General features: G+C 39.3%; 1 protein-coding gene across 1 annotated transcript in view; it reads right to left on the bottom strand.

Annotated features, from left to right (window-relative positions):
- The window catches only part of LOC130830142 (disintegrin and metalloproteinase domain-containing protein 5-like), a 132,960-nt gene that overhangs the window by 68,779 nt on the left and 45,116 nt on the right, over positions 1-19,065 (bottom strand). Inside the window, exon 14 of the mRNA XM_057697152.1 lies at positions 2,307-2,502. Within this exon, the coding sequence (XP_057553135.1) occupies positions 2,307-2,502 (196 nt within the window). The remainder of the gene's footprint in view (positions 1-2,306; positions 2,503-19,065) is intronic.

Below are 19,065 nucleotides of genomic sequence, written 5' to 3'. Positions count from 1 at the left end.
TGGCTTCACTCACCAACAGGGGGAAATAGTCCTGGAGTGTTCTGCACCCTGACTTTGCCCACCCGTGAGCCAGTCTTAGACCCAGGGACCCCTGGGGTTCTGCAGTCAGCCTCCTTGTAACCTGGTCCTACCACCCAGCAGCTAACAGCATCTGCACAAGGCAGGGCCTGGTAATCAACCGGACAGGGGCCAACCAAGCCTACCACACCAACCACATAGTCAGCCCACAACAGCAGAAGGGCCTACACAGCCCTCTTAGGGGAAATTCATAGAGCATATGGATTGGCTGTCAAGAGGGGTGTGCACTGCTAAGACACATAAGACATCTCCTACAGAAGGCCACTTTTCCAAGGTCAAGAAATGTAACTAACCTATCACATACATAAAAATACAAATAGCAACTTAGACAAAATGAGGCAACAGAGGAACATGTTTCAGATGAAGGAGCAAGATAAAACCCCAGAAGAAAAACTAAATGAAGTGAAGATAGGCAACCTACCCAAGAAATAGTTCAGAGTAATGATTGTAAAGATGATAAAAGGACTTGGGATGAGAATGAGAGATGAAGAATACCATAAATGAAATGAAAAATACACTAGAAGGAATCAACAGTAGACTAAATGAGGTAGAATAATGAATAGGTGAGCTGGAAGACAGAGTAGTGGGAATCACTTGTGCTGAAAAAAAGAAGGGAAAGAAATGAAGACAGTTTAAGAGACCTCTGAGACAACATTAAGCACAGAATATTCACATTATAGGAGTCCCAGAAGGAATAGAGAGAGAGAAAGGACCTGAGAAAGTATTTGAAGAGATTATAGCTACAAGGATATACTGTACTACAAGAGGACTATAGCCAATATTTTACAATAACTATAAATGTAGTATAACCTTAAAAAGTGTGAATCACTATATTGTACACCTGTAACTTATGTAATATTACTGTATATCAACTATACTTCAATTAAAAAATTGAGAGAGAAAAATCTTTCCAGACAAACAAAAGCTGAAGAAGTTCATGATCACTAGACTTGACTTACATGAAGTGCTAAAGGGAGTGACATCAGCAGTGTGTTGGCATAAGACATCCTTCCTTTTTGTCCCCCCGCCCTTAAAAACAAACCACATATATTTACTATCTATGAACTCTATTTTAGATGCTCAAGAAAGAACAGAGGATGGGAAGAAATAGTTCCCAGACTTCAAGAAATTAAAGACTTAGATCTAACTATACAAAATATGATAAAATGGTAAAACACTACGAAACAGCCAGAAAGCAATTAATGAGATGGCATTAGTAAGTCCTTATATTTGGGGTCAGATAATTATTTCTTGTAGGGACTATTCTGTGCATTGTAGGATATTTAGCAGCAACCCTGACTTCTACCCTCTAGAAGCTAGTACCAGTCTCACCCCAGTTGTGAAAACCAAAAGTGTCTGCAGGCATTGTGTCTGGGAGGAAAAGACCATGAATGCTGCTAAAAATACCAAAAGACAACACCCCACCTGTCACAACAAGAACTGCCTGACCTAAGATATCCACAGTGCTGAGGTTGAGAAATCCTGATGTAACTGTTGGTTTTGACTCACATTGCTTTATGTCTCAGAACACAAAAAGCAATGTTTTCCTGGCAACAGCAAGATAACTCCTTAGGAGATAACATTCCTTTCTCAATCCTGAGGGTTCATGATGACCCGCTGCAGACCTGGACTGTGTATACTGTTAGTATGTTACTTTTAAGTATAACCCTTTGTCTTGAAAACATATGTAACTGTGCCTTGACCTCTAATGGGCAGAACAGTTCTCAGAGCTTTTTGAAAGACTGTCTCCTGGATGGATTGGGAGATTGGGATCGCCATATATACATTACTAATATGAAAAAAAATATCAAACTGTACACTTTAAATATACACAGTTTATTGTATGTCAATTACATCTCAATAAAAGTTCTTAAAATAAAATTTAAAAAAAGAAAGACTATCTCCTGAGTTACAATCCTTAGGTTGGCTTGAATAAAATTCTCTATTTCTTTCTTAAATTGACTATTACCTAATTTTTTGTCAATATAATCTTCCAGGAAGTTGCATTTCCACTTGAGGTTTCTCTCTTATGCAAATAAGGTTTCCTTATAAATTCAGAAGTTTTTTCTCAGAATCAAGAAAATTTTACTTCCTTTAACACTAATATATGCTAGGTCTACACATAGTATACACATATTTTAAAATTACACTTATTTTTTTATAGCATTAAATAACAGAGCTTGGAATAATCAGAATTTAGGAACTAAGAAGAAAATTGTGGTCATTACCTCCTCCAATTAATTGTTTACACTGTCTGGTAAACGACCGACATCGCCCTCCGTAACAGAAGGAGTCACCTGAATCACACCTCTGTCCATCACGTGCAAAAGTGTCAGGCACACATTGTGAATTATTCCCATTACAGAATTCCAGAAAATCACATTCATCAACCGGTTCCCTACAAGGTGTATTAACTGGTTTTACCTAGAAGAGAAAAGAAACAAGAAAAAAATTACTTATCAATGATACTCAAGTTTTCTTTCTCTTCAGGCTTGAAATTTCATCCATTTTTTTTCTAGGTTGCTAAGAGCAATGCGGAAATTGTATTCTTGTTAACTACTTACGCATCACATAGACATTTAAGTCACTGAATTTATCATGCATAAAGGAGTGGGTATTGCTTGTGAGAGATACGAGGAACTCAAAGATAAGCAGACTACCATAATTATAAAAAAGAAAGAAAATAGAGCTAAGGAATTATTATAAAAATTGCTTTCAATCTGCTAGGGATATACTCACATGGGCAGCCTCTGGTTTCTCCATGTGCCATCCTTAAAGCAGAAATCAGCAACCATTTACAAAACAATAAATATGACTCATAAACATTTACAAGACAGTCTGCAGGACACACAAGAGAAGGTTTTCTTCACATACCACATTGAAAACAACTGTAAAAAATAACCTGCCCAATTATATATCCCTGATTTCTTCAGTGCTTAATGTTAGCTCATAGCTTCCAGAATTCCCTTCATGCATATCTGCTTTTGCAAACAAACATCCAAGCACCATCCTTTCAAACCGTTTCCTCAAACCAAGTCCCAATTCCTCATGGCCATCACCACTATCCTACACAAACTAAGTCAATTTGTTCTAGCTTTGAGAGACAGCTGAAGATGGCAGAGTAGAAGGATATGTGCTCACTCCCTCTTGCAAGAGCACTGGAATTACAACTAACTGCTGAACCATCATCCACAGAAAGACACTGAAACTCACCAAAAAGGACACCTCACATCCAGAGACAAAGGAGAAGCCACAATGAGAAGGTAGGAGGGGCACAATCGCGTTAAAATCAAATCCCATAAATTCTCGGTGGGTGACTCACAAGCTGGAGAAAAGTTATACTGTAGAAGTCCACCCACTAAAGTGAGGATCTGAGCCCCATGTCAGGCTTCCCAAACTGGGAGTCCAGCAATGGGAGGAGGCATCCCCAGGGAATCAGACTTTCAAAGCCAGTGGGATTTGATTGTAGGACCTCCACAGGACTGAGGGAAACAGAGACTCCACTCTTGGAGGGCACAGAAAAAAGTATGCTCAGCAGGACCCAGGGGGAAGGAGCAGTGACCCCATAGACTGAACCAGACCTACCTGCTGGTGTTGGAAGGCTGCCTGCAGAGGTGGGGGCAGCTGTGGCTCACCATGGGGACAGGGACACTGGTGGCAGGGGTTTCTGGGAAGTGCTCACTGGTGTGAGCCTCCCAGAGTCTGCCATTAGCCCTACCAAAGAGCCTGTAAGTCCAGTGCTGGGTCGCCTCAGGCCAAACAACCAACAAGGTGGGAACACAGCCCCACCCATTGGCAGACAAGCAGATTAAAGTTTTACTGAGCTCTGTCCACCCAGCTCTACCCACCATCAGTCCCTCCCATCAGGAAGCATGCACAAGCCTCTTAGATAGCTTCCTCCACAAGAAGGCAGACAGCAGTATCAAGCAGTATCAGCAGTATCTCATTCTGTGGAACTAAAAACCACAGCCACAGAAAGATAAAGAAAACGAAAAAGCAGAGGACTTTGTAACACATGAAGGAACAAGATAAAACCCCAGAAAAACAACTAAATGAAGTGGAGATAGGCACACTTCCAGAAAAAGAATTCAGGATAATGATGGTGAAGATGATCCAGAACTTTGAAAAAAGACTGCATACAAAGATTGAAAGATGCAAGACAAGTTTACCAAAGACCTAGAAGAATTAAAGAACAAACAAACAGAGATATGCAACACAATAACGGAAATGAAAAGTACACTAGAAGGAACCAATAGCAGATTGACTGAGGCAGAAGAACGAGTAAGTGACCTGGAGACAGAATGGTGATAACCACTGATGCAGAAAAGAATAAAGAAAAGGGGATGAAAAGAAATGAAGACAGCCGAAGAGACCTCTGGGACAATGTTAAATGCACCAACATTTGCATTATAGGGGTCCCAGAAGGAGAAGAGAGAGAGAAAGGACCCGAGAAAATATTGGAAGAGATTATAGTTGAAAACTTCCCTAATGTGGGAAAGGAAATAGCTACCCAAATTCAGGAAACACAGAGAGTCCCAGGCAGGATAAATCCAAGGAGAAACACGCCAAGACATATACTAGTCAAACTGACAAAAATCAAAGACAGAAAAAAGTTATTAAAAGCAACAAGGGAAAAATGACAAACAACATACAAGGGAACTCCCATAAGGTTAACAGCTGATTTCCCAGCAGAAATTCTGCAAGCCAGAAGGGAGTGGCACAATATATTTAAAGTGATGAAAGGGAAGAAACTACAACCAAGAATACTCTGCCCAGCAAGGATCTCATTCAGATTTGACAGAGAAATCAAAAGCTTTACAATAGCCAGGACATGGAAGCAACCAAAATGCCCATCAACAAATGAATGGATACAGAAGATGTGGCATATATATACAATGGAATATTACTCAGCTATAAAAAGGGTTGAGATGGAGCTATATGTAATGAGGTGGATAGACCTAGAGTCTGTCATACAGAGTGAAGTAAGGCAGAAAGAGAAAGACAAATATTGTATGCTAACTCACATATACGGAATCTAAAAATGGTACTGATGAATTCAGTGACAAGAACAAGGACGCAGATGCAGAGAATGGACTGGAGAACTCGAGGTTTGGGGGGGGCAGGGGGTGAAGGGGAAGCTGAGACAAAGTGAGAGAGTAGCACAGACATATATATAGTACCAACTGTAAAATAGATAGACAGTGGGAAGTTGTTGTATAACAAGGAGACTCCAACTCGAGGATGGAAGATGCCTTAGAGGACTGGGGCAGGGAGGGTGGGGGGGGGAGTTGAGAGAGGGAGGGAATACAGGGATATGTGTATAAAAACAGATGATTGAACTTGGTGTACCCCCCAAAAAATAATAAATAAACATATTTCATGTGCCCCCCCCCAAAAAAAAAGAAAAAAGAAATCAAAAGCTTTGCAGACAAGCAACAGCTAAGAGAATTCAGCACCACCAAACCAGGCTTACAACAAGTGCTAAAGGAACTTCTCTAAGTGGGAAACATAACAGAAGAAAAGGACCTATAGAAACAAAAACAAAACAATTAAGAAAATGGTAATAGGAATATACATATCAATAATTACCTTGAACATAAATGGACTAAATGCTCCAACCAAAAGACACAGACTGGCTGAATGGATACAAAAACAAGACCCATGTATATGCTGTCTACAAGAAATCCACTTCAGACCTAGGGACACATACAGACTGAAAGTGAGGGGATGAAAAAGATATTCTATGCAAATGGAAATTAAAAGAAACCTGGAGTAGTGATACTTATATCAGATAAAATAGACTTTCAAATAAAAAATGTTACAAGAGACAAGAAAGGACATTACATAAAGATCAAGGGATCAATCCAAGAAGAGGAGATAACAATTATAAATATATATGCACCCAATATAGGAGCACCTCAATATATAAGGCAAATGCTAACCACTATAAAAGATGAAATCAACAGTAACACAATAATAGTGGGGGACACCCCACTTACACCAATGGACAGATCATCCACACAGAAAATTAATAAGGAAACATAAGCTTTAAGTGACACAATAAATCAGCTAGATTTAATAGATATCTATAGGACATTACATCCAAAACCAGCAGATTACATGTTCTTCTCAAGTGCACAGAGAACATTCTCCAGGATAGATCACATTTTGGGTCACAAATCAAGCCTTGGTAAACTTAAGAAAATTAAAATCATATCAAGCATCTTTTCTAACCACAACACTATGAGATTAGAAATCAATTACAGGAAAAAAAATTGTAAAAAACACAAACACATGGAGGTTAAACAATACGCTACTAAATAACCAAGAGATCACTGGAGAAATCAAAGAGGAAATCAAAAAATACCTAGAGACAAATGACAATGAGAACACAATGATCCAAAACCTATGGGATGCAGCAAAAGCAGTTCTAAGAGGGAAGTTTATAGCAATACAATCCAACCTCAAGAAACAAAAAAATCCCAAATAAACAATCTAACCTTATACCTAAAGAAACTAGAGAAAGAAGAGCAAACAAAACCCAAAGTCAGTAGAAGGAGAGAAATCATAGAGGTCAGAGCAAAAGAAAACAATAGCAAAATATAAGTAAAAGCTGGTTCTTTGAGAAGATAAATAAAATTGATAAACCTCTAGCAGGACTCATCAAGAAAAAGAGGGAGAGGACTCAAATCAATAAAATTAGAAAGGAAACAGGAGAAGTTACAACAGACACCACAGAAATAAAAAGCACCATAAGAGACTACTACAAGCAACTATATGCCAATAAAATGCACAACCTGGATGAAATGGACAGATTCTTAGAAAGGTATAACCTTCCAAGACTGAATCAGGAAGACATAGAAAATATGAACAGACCAATCACAAACACTGAAATTGAAACTGTGATTAAAAATCTCCCAACAAACAAAAGTCCAGGACCAGATGGATTCACAGCTGAATTTTATCAAACATTTAGAGAGGTGCTAACACCCATCCTTCTCAAACTCTTCCAAAAAATTGCAGAGGAAGGAACACTCCTAAATTCATTCCATGAAGCCACCATCACCCTGATACCAAAACCAGACAAAGATGTCACAAAAAAAGAAAATTACAAACCAATATCACTGATGAATTTAGACGCAAAAATCCTCAACAAAATACTAGCCAACAGAACCCAACAACACATTAAAAGGATCATACACCATCATCAAGTGGGGTTTATCCCTGGAATGCAAGGATTCTTTGATATATGCAAATTAAGCAATGTGATAAACCATATTAACAAACTGAAGGATAAAAACCACATGACCATCTCAATAGATGCAGGAAAAGCTTTTGACAAAATTCAACACCCATTTATGATAAAAACTCTCCAGAAGGTGGGTATAGAGGGAACCAACCTCAACATAATAAAGGCCATATACGACAAACCCACAGCAAACATCATTCTCAATGGGGAAAAAAGGAAAGCATTCCCTCTAAGATTAGGAACAAGACAAGGATGTCCACTCTCGCCACTACTATTCAACATAGTTTCAGAAGTCCTTGCCACAGCAATCAGAAAAGAAAATAAAAGGAATCCCAACTGGAAAAGAAGAAGTAAAACTGTCACTGTTCACAGAGGACATGATACTATACATAGAATATCCTAAAGATGCCACCAGAAAACTACTTGAGCTAATCAATGAATTTGGTAAAGGTACAGGATACAAAATTAACACACACAAATATCTTGCATTTCTATACACTAACAATGAAAGATCAGAAAGAGAAATTAAGGAAACAATCCCATTCACCAATGCAACAAAAAGAATAAAATACCTAGGAATAAACCTAACTAAGGAGGTAAAAGACCTGTACTCAGAAAACTATAAGACACTAATGAAAGAAATCAAAGGTGACACAAACAGATGGTGAGATATACCATGTTCTTGGATTGGAAGAATCAACATTGTGAAAATGACTATGCTACCCAAAGCAATCTATATATTCAATGCAATCCCTATCAAATTGCCGATGGCATTTTTCACAGAACTAGAACAAAAAATCCTAAAATTTGTATGGAGACACAAAAGACCCCAAATAACCCAAAGCAATCTTGAGGGCAAAAACTGGAGCTGGAGGAATCAGACTCCCTGACTTCAGATTATACTACAAAGCTACAGCAATCAAGACAATATGGTACTGGAATAAAAACAGAAATAGACATCAATGAAACACAACAGGAAGCCCAGAGATAAACTATGGTCAACTAATCTATGACAAAGGAAGCAAGGATATGCAATGGAGAAAAGGCAGCGTCTTCAATAAGTGGTGCTGGGAAAACTGAACAGCTACATGTAAGAGAATGAAATTAGAACACTTCCTAACACCATACACAAAAATAAACTCAAAATCGATTAAAGACCTAAATGTAAGGTCAGACACTATAAAACTCCTAGAGGAAAACTTAGGAAGAACACTCTTTGACATAAATCACAGCAAGATCTTTTTTGACCCACCTCCTAGAGTAATGGAAATAGAAACAAAAATAAATAAGTGGGACCTAATGAAGCTTCAAAGATTCTACACAGCAAAGAAACTATAAGGAAGACAAAAAGACAACCCTCAGAATGGGAGAAAATACTTGCAAATGAATCATCAGAAAAAGAATTAATCTCCAAAATATATAAACAGTTCATCCAGCTCAACATCAAAAAAACAACCCAATCAAAAAATGAGCAGAAGGCCTAAATAGGCATTTCTCCAAAGAAGACACACGGATGGCCATGAGGCACATGAAAAGCTGCTCAACATCACTGATTGTTAGAGAAATGCAAATCAAAATGAGAATGAGGTATCACCTCACACCAGTGAGAATGGCATCATCAGAAAATCTACAAACAGTAAATGCTGGAGAGGGTGTGGAGAAAAGGGAATGCTCTTGCACTGTTGGTAGGAATGTAAACTGATACAGCCACAATGGAGAAAAATATGGAGGTTCCTTGCAAAACTAAAAATAGTGTTACCATATGACCCAGCAATCTCACTACTGGACATATACCAAGAGAACACCATCATTCAAAAAGACACATGCACTCCAATGTTCATTGCAGCACTATTTACAATAGCTAGGACATGGAAGCAACCTAAATGTCCATCAACAGATGAATGGATAAAGAAGATGTGGTACATATATACAATGGAATATTACTCAGCTGTAAAAAGGGACGAAACTGGGACATTTGTAGAGACATGGATGGACCTGGAGACTTTCATACAGAGTGAAGTGAGTCAGAAAGAAAAAAACAAATATCGTATATTAACACATACATGCAGAATTAAGAAAAATGTACAAATCAACCAGTTTGCAAGGCCGAAAAGGAGACATAGATGTAGAAAACAAACATATTGACACCAAGTTGGGAAGGGGGGAGGGGTTTGGGGGAAATGAATTGGGATTGCCATATATACATTACTAAAAGGAAAAAAATATCAAATTGTACACTTTAAACATATGCAGTTTATTGTATGTCAGCTGTATCTCAATAAAAGTTCTCAAAGAAAACAAAAATTTTTTTCTAGCTTCAAAGGTCCTAGAGACCCACTTTATATAACATTCACTGCCCTACCTCTCAAAGAGGATTTCTGGATACTCTCTCATTGTCAACAAGTATCTGCTACCTGTAGGAAAACTACAAAACACAATACTTGTGTTACCCAAGCTTATAGAGCTAGTATTCAAATAGAAACCAATAGAGAGTGAAAAGATGGCAGTGAAGTAGAGAGACGTGGAGTGCATCCCTCTCCACAGATGCATTGGGAATGCACGGAAGGACGCAGTCATTCCCACAGAGAACCAGCTGAACACCAGCAGACGGCCTCGAACACCAGAAAGGACTGCGGGGAGCCCGACATAGCCGGTAGGGAGGCATCTACGAAGGCTCAAAGAGGGTGAAGCAGCGGAGCTGTGGCAGACGGGAGGGAGTGAGAAACATACAGAGGGTCCGCAGCGCAGCTCAGCGTTCCTGGACCGAGACCTCGATCCGTGGCTGAATGGAGGGTCCAGGAGCAGGAGCGTGGGAACCGGAGAGCTGGTTCAGGGGGAGAAACATTGTTGCCGGTAGGGTGACGGACCGAGAGGACAGGAGGGAGGAGGTCCGCGGAGAGGAGTGCCCGTCCCTGAGAGCTGCCAGGCCATGATGGCGGCTGGAGGCTGCAGGCTCATGGGGGGGGGGGGGGAGGAGCCTCGCGCATAGCCTCTCTCTCTCTTTCGGCGCCTCTGCAACAGGCAGTGGAGAGGCGCCCGTGGGCCACCTAAGGCGCTCAGGGATAACAAGCACCCTCAGGCACTTGGGCGGGGCTAGATTAAAACCCCATGCAATGCCAGCAGCAGGGAGGCTGCCGAGAGAAAAAAAAATAACAAAAACAACAGCAGCAACAACAAAAAAAACCCGACAGAGGCCCAACTCAAAGACTTTCTGTTTACCCCTGAGCCACCGGCGTCCCCCTTCAACAGGCACCTCCAAGCCCAACTGAAACAACAGTGCGCCACGGCTCACTCACTCCCAAGAGAAGGAGCCACTATTGTACCCTCTCCCTCCCCACACACCGACACTTACAGACGAACAATAAAGGAACCTCTGCTGGTCACAGAAAATGCAAAAAAACCCAAGGCAAGGAGAAGGACACTTACAGCTGAGACGCTAAGGAAACAGAAATAGTAGTATCAATACCTATCGAACTAGTCCATTCTGGGATCAGTTCTGGATTTTTTTTTTTTTCTCTTTCTCTCTCTCTCTCTCTCTCTCTTTTTTTTTTTTTTTTTTCTTTATTAAATACGATCTTAGCCCTAAGGGATCTACAAGTTTTATAACATAATTTTTAATGATATTTTTTATTCTTTTTTTTTTTTTTGCCTTTTTATATACTTCTATATCTAGCTAAGTTTTTGGTAGTACAGACAATATATCTCTCATACTTTCCTTTCATCCCTATCTTTTATACATTTCTATTCCTTTCTTTTTATTTGCATATTTCCAACCACATTACATTCTTCAGTTCCCCTTTCTTCCAGCCATTTTAAGTTTATTTTATCTTAACATACTTATAAGCAACACTATCGGTCTGCTCAGACTCCTTGCTCTATTCTCCAGATGACGCACTGCCTTGGTATTTAATATTAGGCTTTTGTCTTTATCTTAGTTCTTAGTACAGTTGTCTAATTACATTCTGAGAATCTCCATTCTCTCTGGTGGTACTCTGGCTCTTTTCTATATTGGATCCTAGCTTACAAAATCTCCCTGGATTTATGTTTGTATGTGTAGGGTGTTATTTGTTTGTTTGTTTGCTTTTGCTTTTGTCTCTGATTTGTTCTGTTTCAGTTGTCAATTTCTGTTGGGTTTCTCTTTGAATATCTGATAGCACACTGGGGTTCTGTCACGTCTTTCTAGAGCCTTATGTCCTAATGGATTCAGTAATTCTGTGTCTTATACATGTATGTGTTTCCTAGACATAATATTCGTTTAATCCAATACTTGGACATTAGTGTGAGGCTTCGACAGTCTTCTATAAACACCTCTATCACCAGGACAAGCAACCCCAAAAGTTTGGACAACCATGAGGAAACAAAGAAACACCATGCAGGCAAAGGAGCAGGAAAAAAACCCACAAGACCAAATAAATGAGGAGGAAATAGGAAAAATGCCTGAAAGAGAATTCAGAGTAATGATAGTAAAAATGATACAAAATCTCGATAACAAAATAAAGTACAAGAAACAGTTCATAAGAACTCAGAAAAACAAACAGCAATGGATAACAAAATAACTGAAATTAAAAATACTCTAGATGCTATAACCAGCAGAATGACTGAGGCAGAAGAACGAATAAGTGAGTTGGAAGATAGAATGGAAGAAATAAACGCCACAGAGCAGGAAAAAGAAAAAAGAATAAAAAGATTAGAAGACAGTCTCAGAGACCTCAGTGATAACATGAAGCGTACCAACATTCGAATTATAGGCATCCCAGAAGAAGAAGAAAACAAGAAAGGGTCTGAGAAAATATTGGAAGAGGTTCTAGTGGAAAACTTCCCCAACATGGGAAAGGAAATAATTCACCAAGTCCAAGAAGCACAGAGAGTCCCATACAGAATAAACTCAAGGAGAAATACACCAAGACACATATTAATCAAACTAACGACAATTAAACACAAAGAAAAAATATTAAAAGCAGCAAGAGAAAAGCAACAAACAACATATAAGGGAAAACCCATCAGGATAACAGCTGACCTTTCTACAGAAACTCTGCAGGCCAGAAGGGAATGGCAGGATATACTGAAAGTCCTGAAAGAGAGAAACCTACAGCCAAGAATACTCTACCCAGCAAGAATCTCATTCAGATTTGAGGGAGAAATCAAAAGCTTTCCAGACAAGCAAAAGTTAAGAGCATTCAGCACCACCAAACCAGCCTTACAACAAGTGCTAAAGGAACTTCTCTAAGTAGGAAACACAAGAAAAGGAAAACACCTACAAATACAAACCCCAAACAATTCAGAAAATGGTCATTGGAACACACATGTCAATAATCACTTTAAATGTAAATGGATTAAATGCTCCAACCAAAAGACACAGACTGGCTGAATGGATACAAAAACAAAACCCTTCTATATGCTGCCTCCAAGAAACCCACTTCAGACCAAGGGATACATATAGACTGAAAGTCAAGGGATGGAAAAAGATATTCCATGCCAATGGAAGTCCAAAGAAAGCTGGAGTAGCAATACTCATATCAGACAAATTAGACTTGAAAGTAAAGACTATTACAAGAGACAAGGAAGGACACTACATAATGATCAAGGGATCCATTCAAGAAGAACATATCACAATGCTAAATATCTATGCTCCCAACATAGGAGCACCTCAATACATAAGGCAAATGCTAACAGCTATAAAAGAGGACATCGACAGTAACACAATAATAGTGGGAGACTTGAACACCCCACTTACATCAATGGACACATCATCCAAACAGAAAATAAATAAAGACACACAAGCTTTAAATGACACATTAGACCATCTCGACTTCATTGATATTTATAGGACATTCCATCCAAAAACGACAGACTACACTTTCTTCTCAAGTGCACACGGAACATTTTCCAGGATAGATCACATCTTGGGTCACAAATCAAACCTCAGCAAATTCAAGAAAATTGAAATCATATCAAGCATCTTCTCAGACCACAACGCCATGAGACTAGATATCAATTACAGGAAAAAAACTGCAAAAAATACAAACACATGGAGGCTAAACAATTCACTCTTAAACAACCAAGGAATCACTAAAGAAATCAAAGAGGAAATCAAAAAATATCTAGAAACAAATGACAATGAAAACACAACAAACCAAAACCTATGGGAGGCAGCAAAAGCAGTTCTAAGAGGGAAGTTTATAGCAATACAGTCCTACCTTAAGAAACAAGAAAATGATCGAATAAACAACCTAACCTTACACCTCAAACAACTAGAGAAAGAAGAACAAAGAAACCCCAAAGTGAGCAGAAGGAAAGAAATCATAAAGATCAGAGCAGAAATAAAGGAAAAAGAAAGGAAAGAAACCATAAGAAAAATAAATAAAACTAAAAGCTGCTTCTTTGAGAAGATTAACAAAATTGATAAACCATTAGCCAGACTCACCAAGAAAAAAAGGGAGAAGATGCAAATCAACAGAATTAGAAATGAAAAAGGAGAAGTCACAACGGACACCTCAGAAATACAAAACATCATGAGAGACTACTACAAGCAACTATATGCTAATCAATTGGATAACCTGGAAGAAATGGATACATTCTTAGAAAAATACAATCTTCCAAGACTGAACCAGGAAGAAATAGAAACCATGAACAGACCAATCACAAGTACGGAAATTGAGGCAGTGATTAAAAATCTCCCAACACACAAAAGCCCAGGACCAGATGGATTCACAGGTGAATTCTATCAAACATTTCGAGAAGAGTTAACACCTATCCTTCTCAAACTCTTCCAAAATATTGCAGAAGGCGGAGCACTCCCAAACTCATTCTACGAGGGTACCATCACCCTGATACCAAAACCAGGCAAAGATGTCACAAAAAAAGAAAACTACAGACCAATATCACTGATGAATATAGATGCAAAAATCCTCAACAAAATATGAGCTAACAGACTCCAACAGCACATTAAAAAAATCATACACCATGATCAAGTGGGGTTTATCCCTGGGATGCAAGGATTCTTCAATATACGCAAATCAATCAACGTAATACATCATATCAACAACTTGAAGGATAAAAACCATATGATCATTTCAATAGATGCAGAAAAAGCTTTTGACAAAGTTCAACATCCATTTATGATAAAAGCTCTCCAGAAAATGGGCATAGAATAAAATTACCTCAACATAATACAAGCCATATATGAAAAACCAAAAGCCAACATCATTCTCAATGGGGAAAAACTGGAAGAATTCCCTCTAAGAACAGGAACAAGACAAGGGTGTCCACTCTCACCACTATTATTCAACATAGTTTTGGAAGTTTTAGCCACAGCCATCAGAGAAGAAAAAGAAATAAAAGGAATCCAAACTGGAAAAGAAGAAGTAAAATTGTCACTCTTTGCAGATGACATGATATTATATATAGAAAACCCTAAAGACTCTACCAGAAAACTGCTAGCACTAATTGATGAGTTTAGTAAAGTAGCAGGATACAAAATTAATGCACAGAAATCTCTTGCATTCCTATACATGAACAACGGAAGAGCAGAAAGAGAAATTAAGGAAACTCTCCCATTCACCATTGCAACCAAAAGAATAAAATACCTAGGAATAAACCTGCCTAAGGAGGCAAAAGATCTGTATGCAGAAAACTTTAAGACATTGATGAAAGAAGTCAAAGACGACACAAACAGATGGAGGGACATACCATGTTCCTGGATTGGAAGAATCAACATCGTGAAAATGACTGTACTACCCAAAGCAATTTACAGATTCAATGCAATCCCGATCAAATTACCAATGGCATTTTTCACAGAACTAGAGCAAGAAATCTTACAATTTGTATGGAAACGCAAAAGACCCCGAATAGCCAAAGCAATCTTGAGAAGGAAAAATGGAGTTGGTGGAATCAGGCTTCCTGACTTCAAACTATACTACAAGGCCATAGTGATCAAGACAGTATGGTACTGGCACAAAAATAGAAAGGAAGATCAACAGAATAGAATAGAGAACTCAGAAGTAAGCCCAAACACATATGGGCACCTTATCTTTGACAAAGGAGGCACGAGTATACAATGGAAAAAAGACAGCCTCTTCAATAAGTGGTGCTGGGAAAATTGGACAGCAACATGTAAAAGAATGAAATTAGAACACTTCCTAACACCATACACAAAAATAAACTCCAAATGGATGAAAGACCTACATGTAAGGCCAGACACTATCAAACTCCTCGTGGAAAACATAGGCAGAACACTCTTTGACATCCATCAAAGCAAGATCCTTTTTGACCCACTTCCTAGAATCATGGAAATAAAATCAAGAATAAACAAATGGGACCTCATGAAACTTAAAAGCTTTTGCACAGCAAAAGAAACCATAAACAAGACTAAAAGGCAACCCTCAGAATGGGAAAAAATAATTGCCTATGAAACAACGGACAAAGGATTAACCTCCAAAATATACAAGCAGCTCATGAAGCTTCATACCAAAAAAGCAAATAACCCAATCCACAAATGGGCAGAAGACCTAAATAGACATTTCTCCAAAGAAGACATACAGATGGCCAACACACACATGAAAAGATGCTCAACATCACTCATCATCAGAGAAATGCAAGTCAAAGCCACAATGAGGTATCACCTCACACCAGTCAGAATGGCCATCATCACAAAATCTGGAAACCACAAATGTTGGAGAGGGTGTGGAGAAAAGGGAACTCTCCTGCACTGTTGGTGGGAATGTAAGTTGGTACAGCCACTATGGAAAACAATTTGGAGGTTCCTTAAAAAACTAAAAATAGAACTACCATATGATCCAGTAATCCCACTCCTGGGCATATACCAAAGAAAACCATAATCCCAAAAGAAACGTGTACCATAATGTTTATTGCAGCACTCTTTACAATAGCCAGGACATGGAAGCAACCTAAATGCCCATCAACAAATGAATGGATACAGAAGATGTGGCATATATATACAATGGAATATTACTCAGCTATAAAAAGGGATGAGATGGAGCTATATGTAATGAGGTAGATAGAACTGCAATCTGTCATACAGAGTGAAGTAAGTCAGAAAGAGAAGGACAAATATTGTATGCTAACTCACATATACGGAATCTAAAAATGGTACTGATGAACTCAGTGACAAGAACAAGGATGCAGATACAGAGAATGGACTGGAGAACTCGAGGTATGGGAGGGGGCGGGGGGTGAAGGGGAAACTGAGACGAAGCGAGAGAGTAGCACAGACATATATATACTATCAACTGTAAAATAGTCAGTGGGAAGTTGTTGTATAACAAAGGGAGTCCAACTCGAGGATGGAAGATGCCTTAGAGGACTGGGGCGGGGATGGTGGGGGGGACTCGAGGGAGGGGAGTCAAGGAAGGGAGGGAATACGGGGATATGTGTATAAAAACAGATGATTGAACCTGGTGTACCCCCAAAAAAGTAAAAAAAAAAAAATGCTATTGAAACATTAAAAAAAAATAGAAACCAATAATCAAAATTGTTTCTAATAGAAAATACATATAGATATAATGAGAAAGTATTAATATGTTTCTTCAGAATACAGCCCCTTTTACAAATGTGTATAAATGGCAATCTTCTGTTTATTCTAATTTTTTTTATCATTAAAAGTTTGTTTTTTACAGCTGTTTAAGGATCATAGAAAATATGAAGAGAGGGACTTCCCTGGTGATCCAGTGGTAAAGAATCCATCCTGCAATGCAGGGGACATGGGTTTGATCCTTGGTTCAGGAACTAAGATCTCACATGCTGTGGGGCAACTAAGCCCGTGTGCCAAATCTACTGAGCCCACACACCTCAACTAGAGAGCCTGTGTGCCACAAAATACAGAGCCCACGCACTCTGGAGCCCACAGGCCACAACTAGAGAGAAAACCCTCACGCCACAACTAGAGAGAAGCCTGAGCACCACAGCAAAGAGCCCAGAAGCCCCAACTAAGACCCCACACAACTGAAAAGAAAAAAGAAAATATGAGGAGAAAGTATAGAGATTTCCCATATAACCCCTGCCCAACACAGGCAAAGTATGTATGACTAGAGTGGGTACATTTGTTGCAACTCATGAACATACACTGACGCATTATAATCACTCAAAATCCATGGTTTATATTAAAGTTCACTCTTGGTGTTTTACATTCTACAGGTTTAGACAAATGGATAATGACATGTATCTGTTGTGGTATCATACAGAGTATCTGCACTGCCCTAACAATCCTTCATGCTTTTGCTATTCATCACACCCTCAGTCCCTGGCAACCAGTGATCTTTTCACTGTCTCCATAGTTTTGCCTTTTCCAGAACGTCATACAGTTGGAATCATACAGTATATAGCCTTATTAGAGCAGCTTGTCTCACCCAACTTCTTTTTTGATACTTAAATACCCATTCCTCAAAGGCCCTTTGCACAGTCCATCTTTTTTGTTTGTTTGTTTGTTTGGCACACGGGCGTAGTTGCTCCGTGGCATGTGGGATCTTCCTGGAGCAGGGATCGAACCTGTGTCCCCTGCATTGGCAGGCGGATTCTTAACCACTGTGCCACCTAGGAAGCCCAAAATAGGAGCCATCTTTTTTTTTTTTTTTGGCACACGGGCTTAGTTGCTCTGCGGCATGTGGGATTTTCCTAGAGCTGGGATCGAACCCGTGACCTCTGCATTCTCAGGCGAATTCTTAACCACTGCGCCACCTCGGAAGCCCTCAAAGGCCCTTTGAACCAAGCTTTTACACTGTATTTGCTCCTCCATGAAAGGTATTTTTTCTTTTTCTTTCCATGGCTCTCTAATTCCCAAATGACACTAAAACTTTAAACCTTCTGACTCCTTGTTTCAAGTTATTTTCTCCTAAAATATTTTTATTTTGTTTTCCTTATAGTTTTCATACATTTTCATTCTTGCCAGCACTGTCAGTCTGTGTACATAATATGTAATTCATGTACAGGGCTGTGTCCCTTTACGCAGCTGAACCAGGGATGAGTGGGTTAATTTATTGCTTCTGACCATCAAACGAGCCTCAACTGCACAGTAAAAAAAAAATCACTGTGTTTATCAGAAAAACCATAGTCTGGGCTATGTCCCTTTCCATAATTGGGCCCAGGGACTAGTTAGAATTGTAAATACTACCCCAGTCTCAACAGCAGTTGTTCAGGTATCCCTGTGGATATGTGAATCTGGTTTGTGCAGCAGAAAAATTGTTTCCTTTTGTCACACTGATGACACTACATCACTACCCTAGTTGTATTTGATATGTTGGTTAATGTTTAAAGTTACCGTTAATATTACTAATTAATACTATGCTATGTCCAATAATGGGAAAGGAAAGGAGAGTGGCATCAGCAGAGTGGGAAAATAGGAGAGTCCAGGCTGCATACTCACACAGAAACAACCATCATGGATTAGAATACCTTTAAGGAAGCCCGGGAATCCAACTAGCAGGATCCGATCTCCTTTTGGAGTGAAAACATCTGAGAGTAGATGCAGTGAAGCGGGTAAGAAGAACAGCTTCACTTGACCCACATCACCCCTTCCCCAAGGTGGCCTGTGACTTCTCCAACAGGGGAAAGTGAGAGTGATGTAAGAGCCCGGTTTGCCCACCCTTGTGAGACACTGGCCATGAGGCCCACTTTTGTCTGGCCCCACCAGGAACACTGAGGGAACTGGCACAGTGTTGAGCGCTCTGGAGACACCTAGGGGAAGGGGATGGGAGTGCACAGCAGCAGTGTATGTATCACAATGA

Source organism: Hippopotamus amphibius, chromosome 10 (genome assembly GCF_030028045.1).
Source record: "Hippopotamus amphibius kiboko isolate mHipAmp2 chromosome 10, mHipAmp2.hap2, whole genome shotgun sequence".
NCBI classification, from domain to species: domain Eukaryota; kingdom Metazoa; phylum Chordata; class Mammalia; order Artiodactyla; family Hippopotamidae; genus Hippopotamus; species Hippopotamus amphibius.
This window is presented reverse-complemented; position numbering and strand designations above follow the sequence as displayed.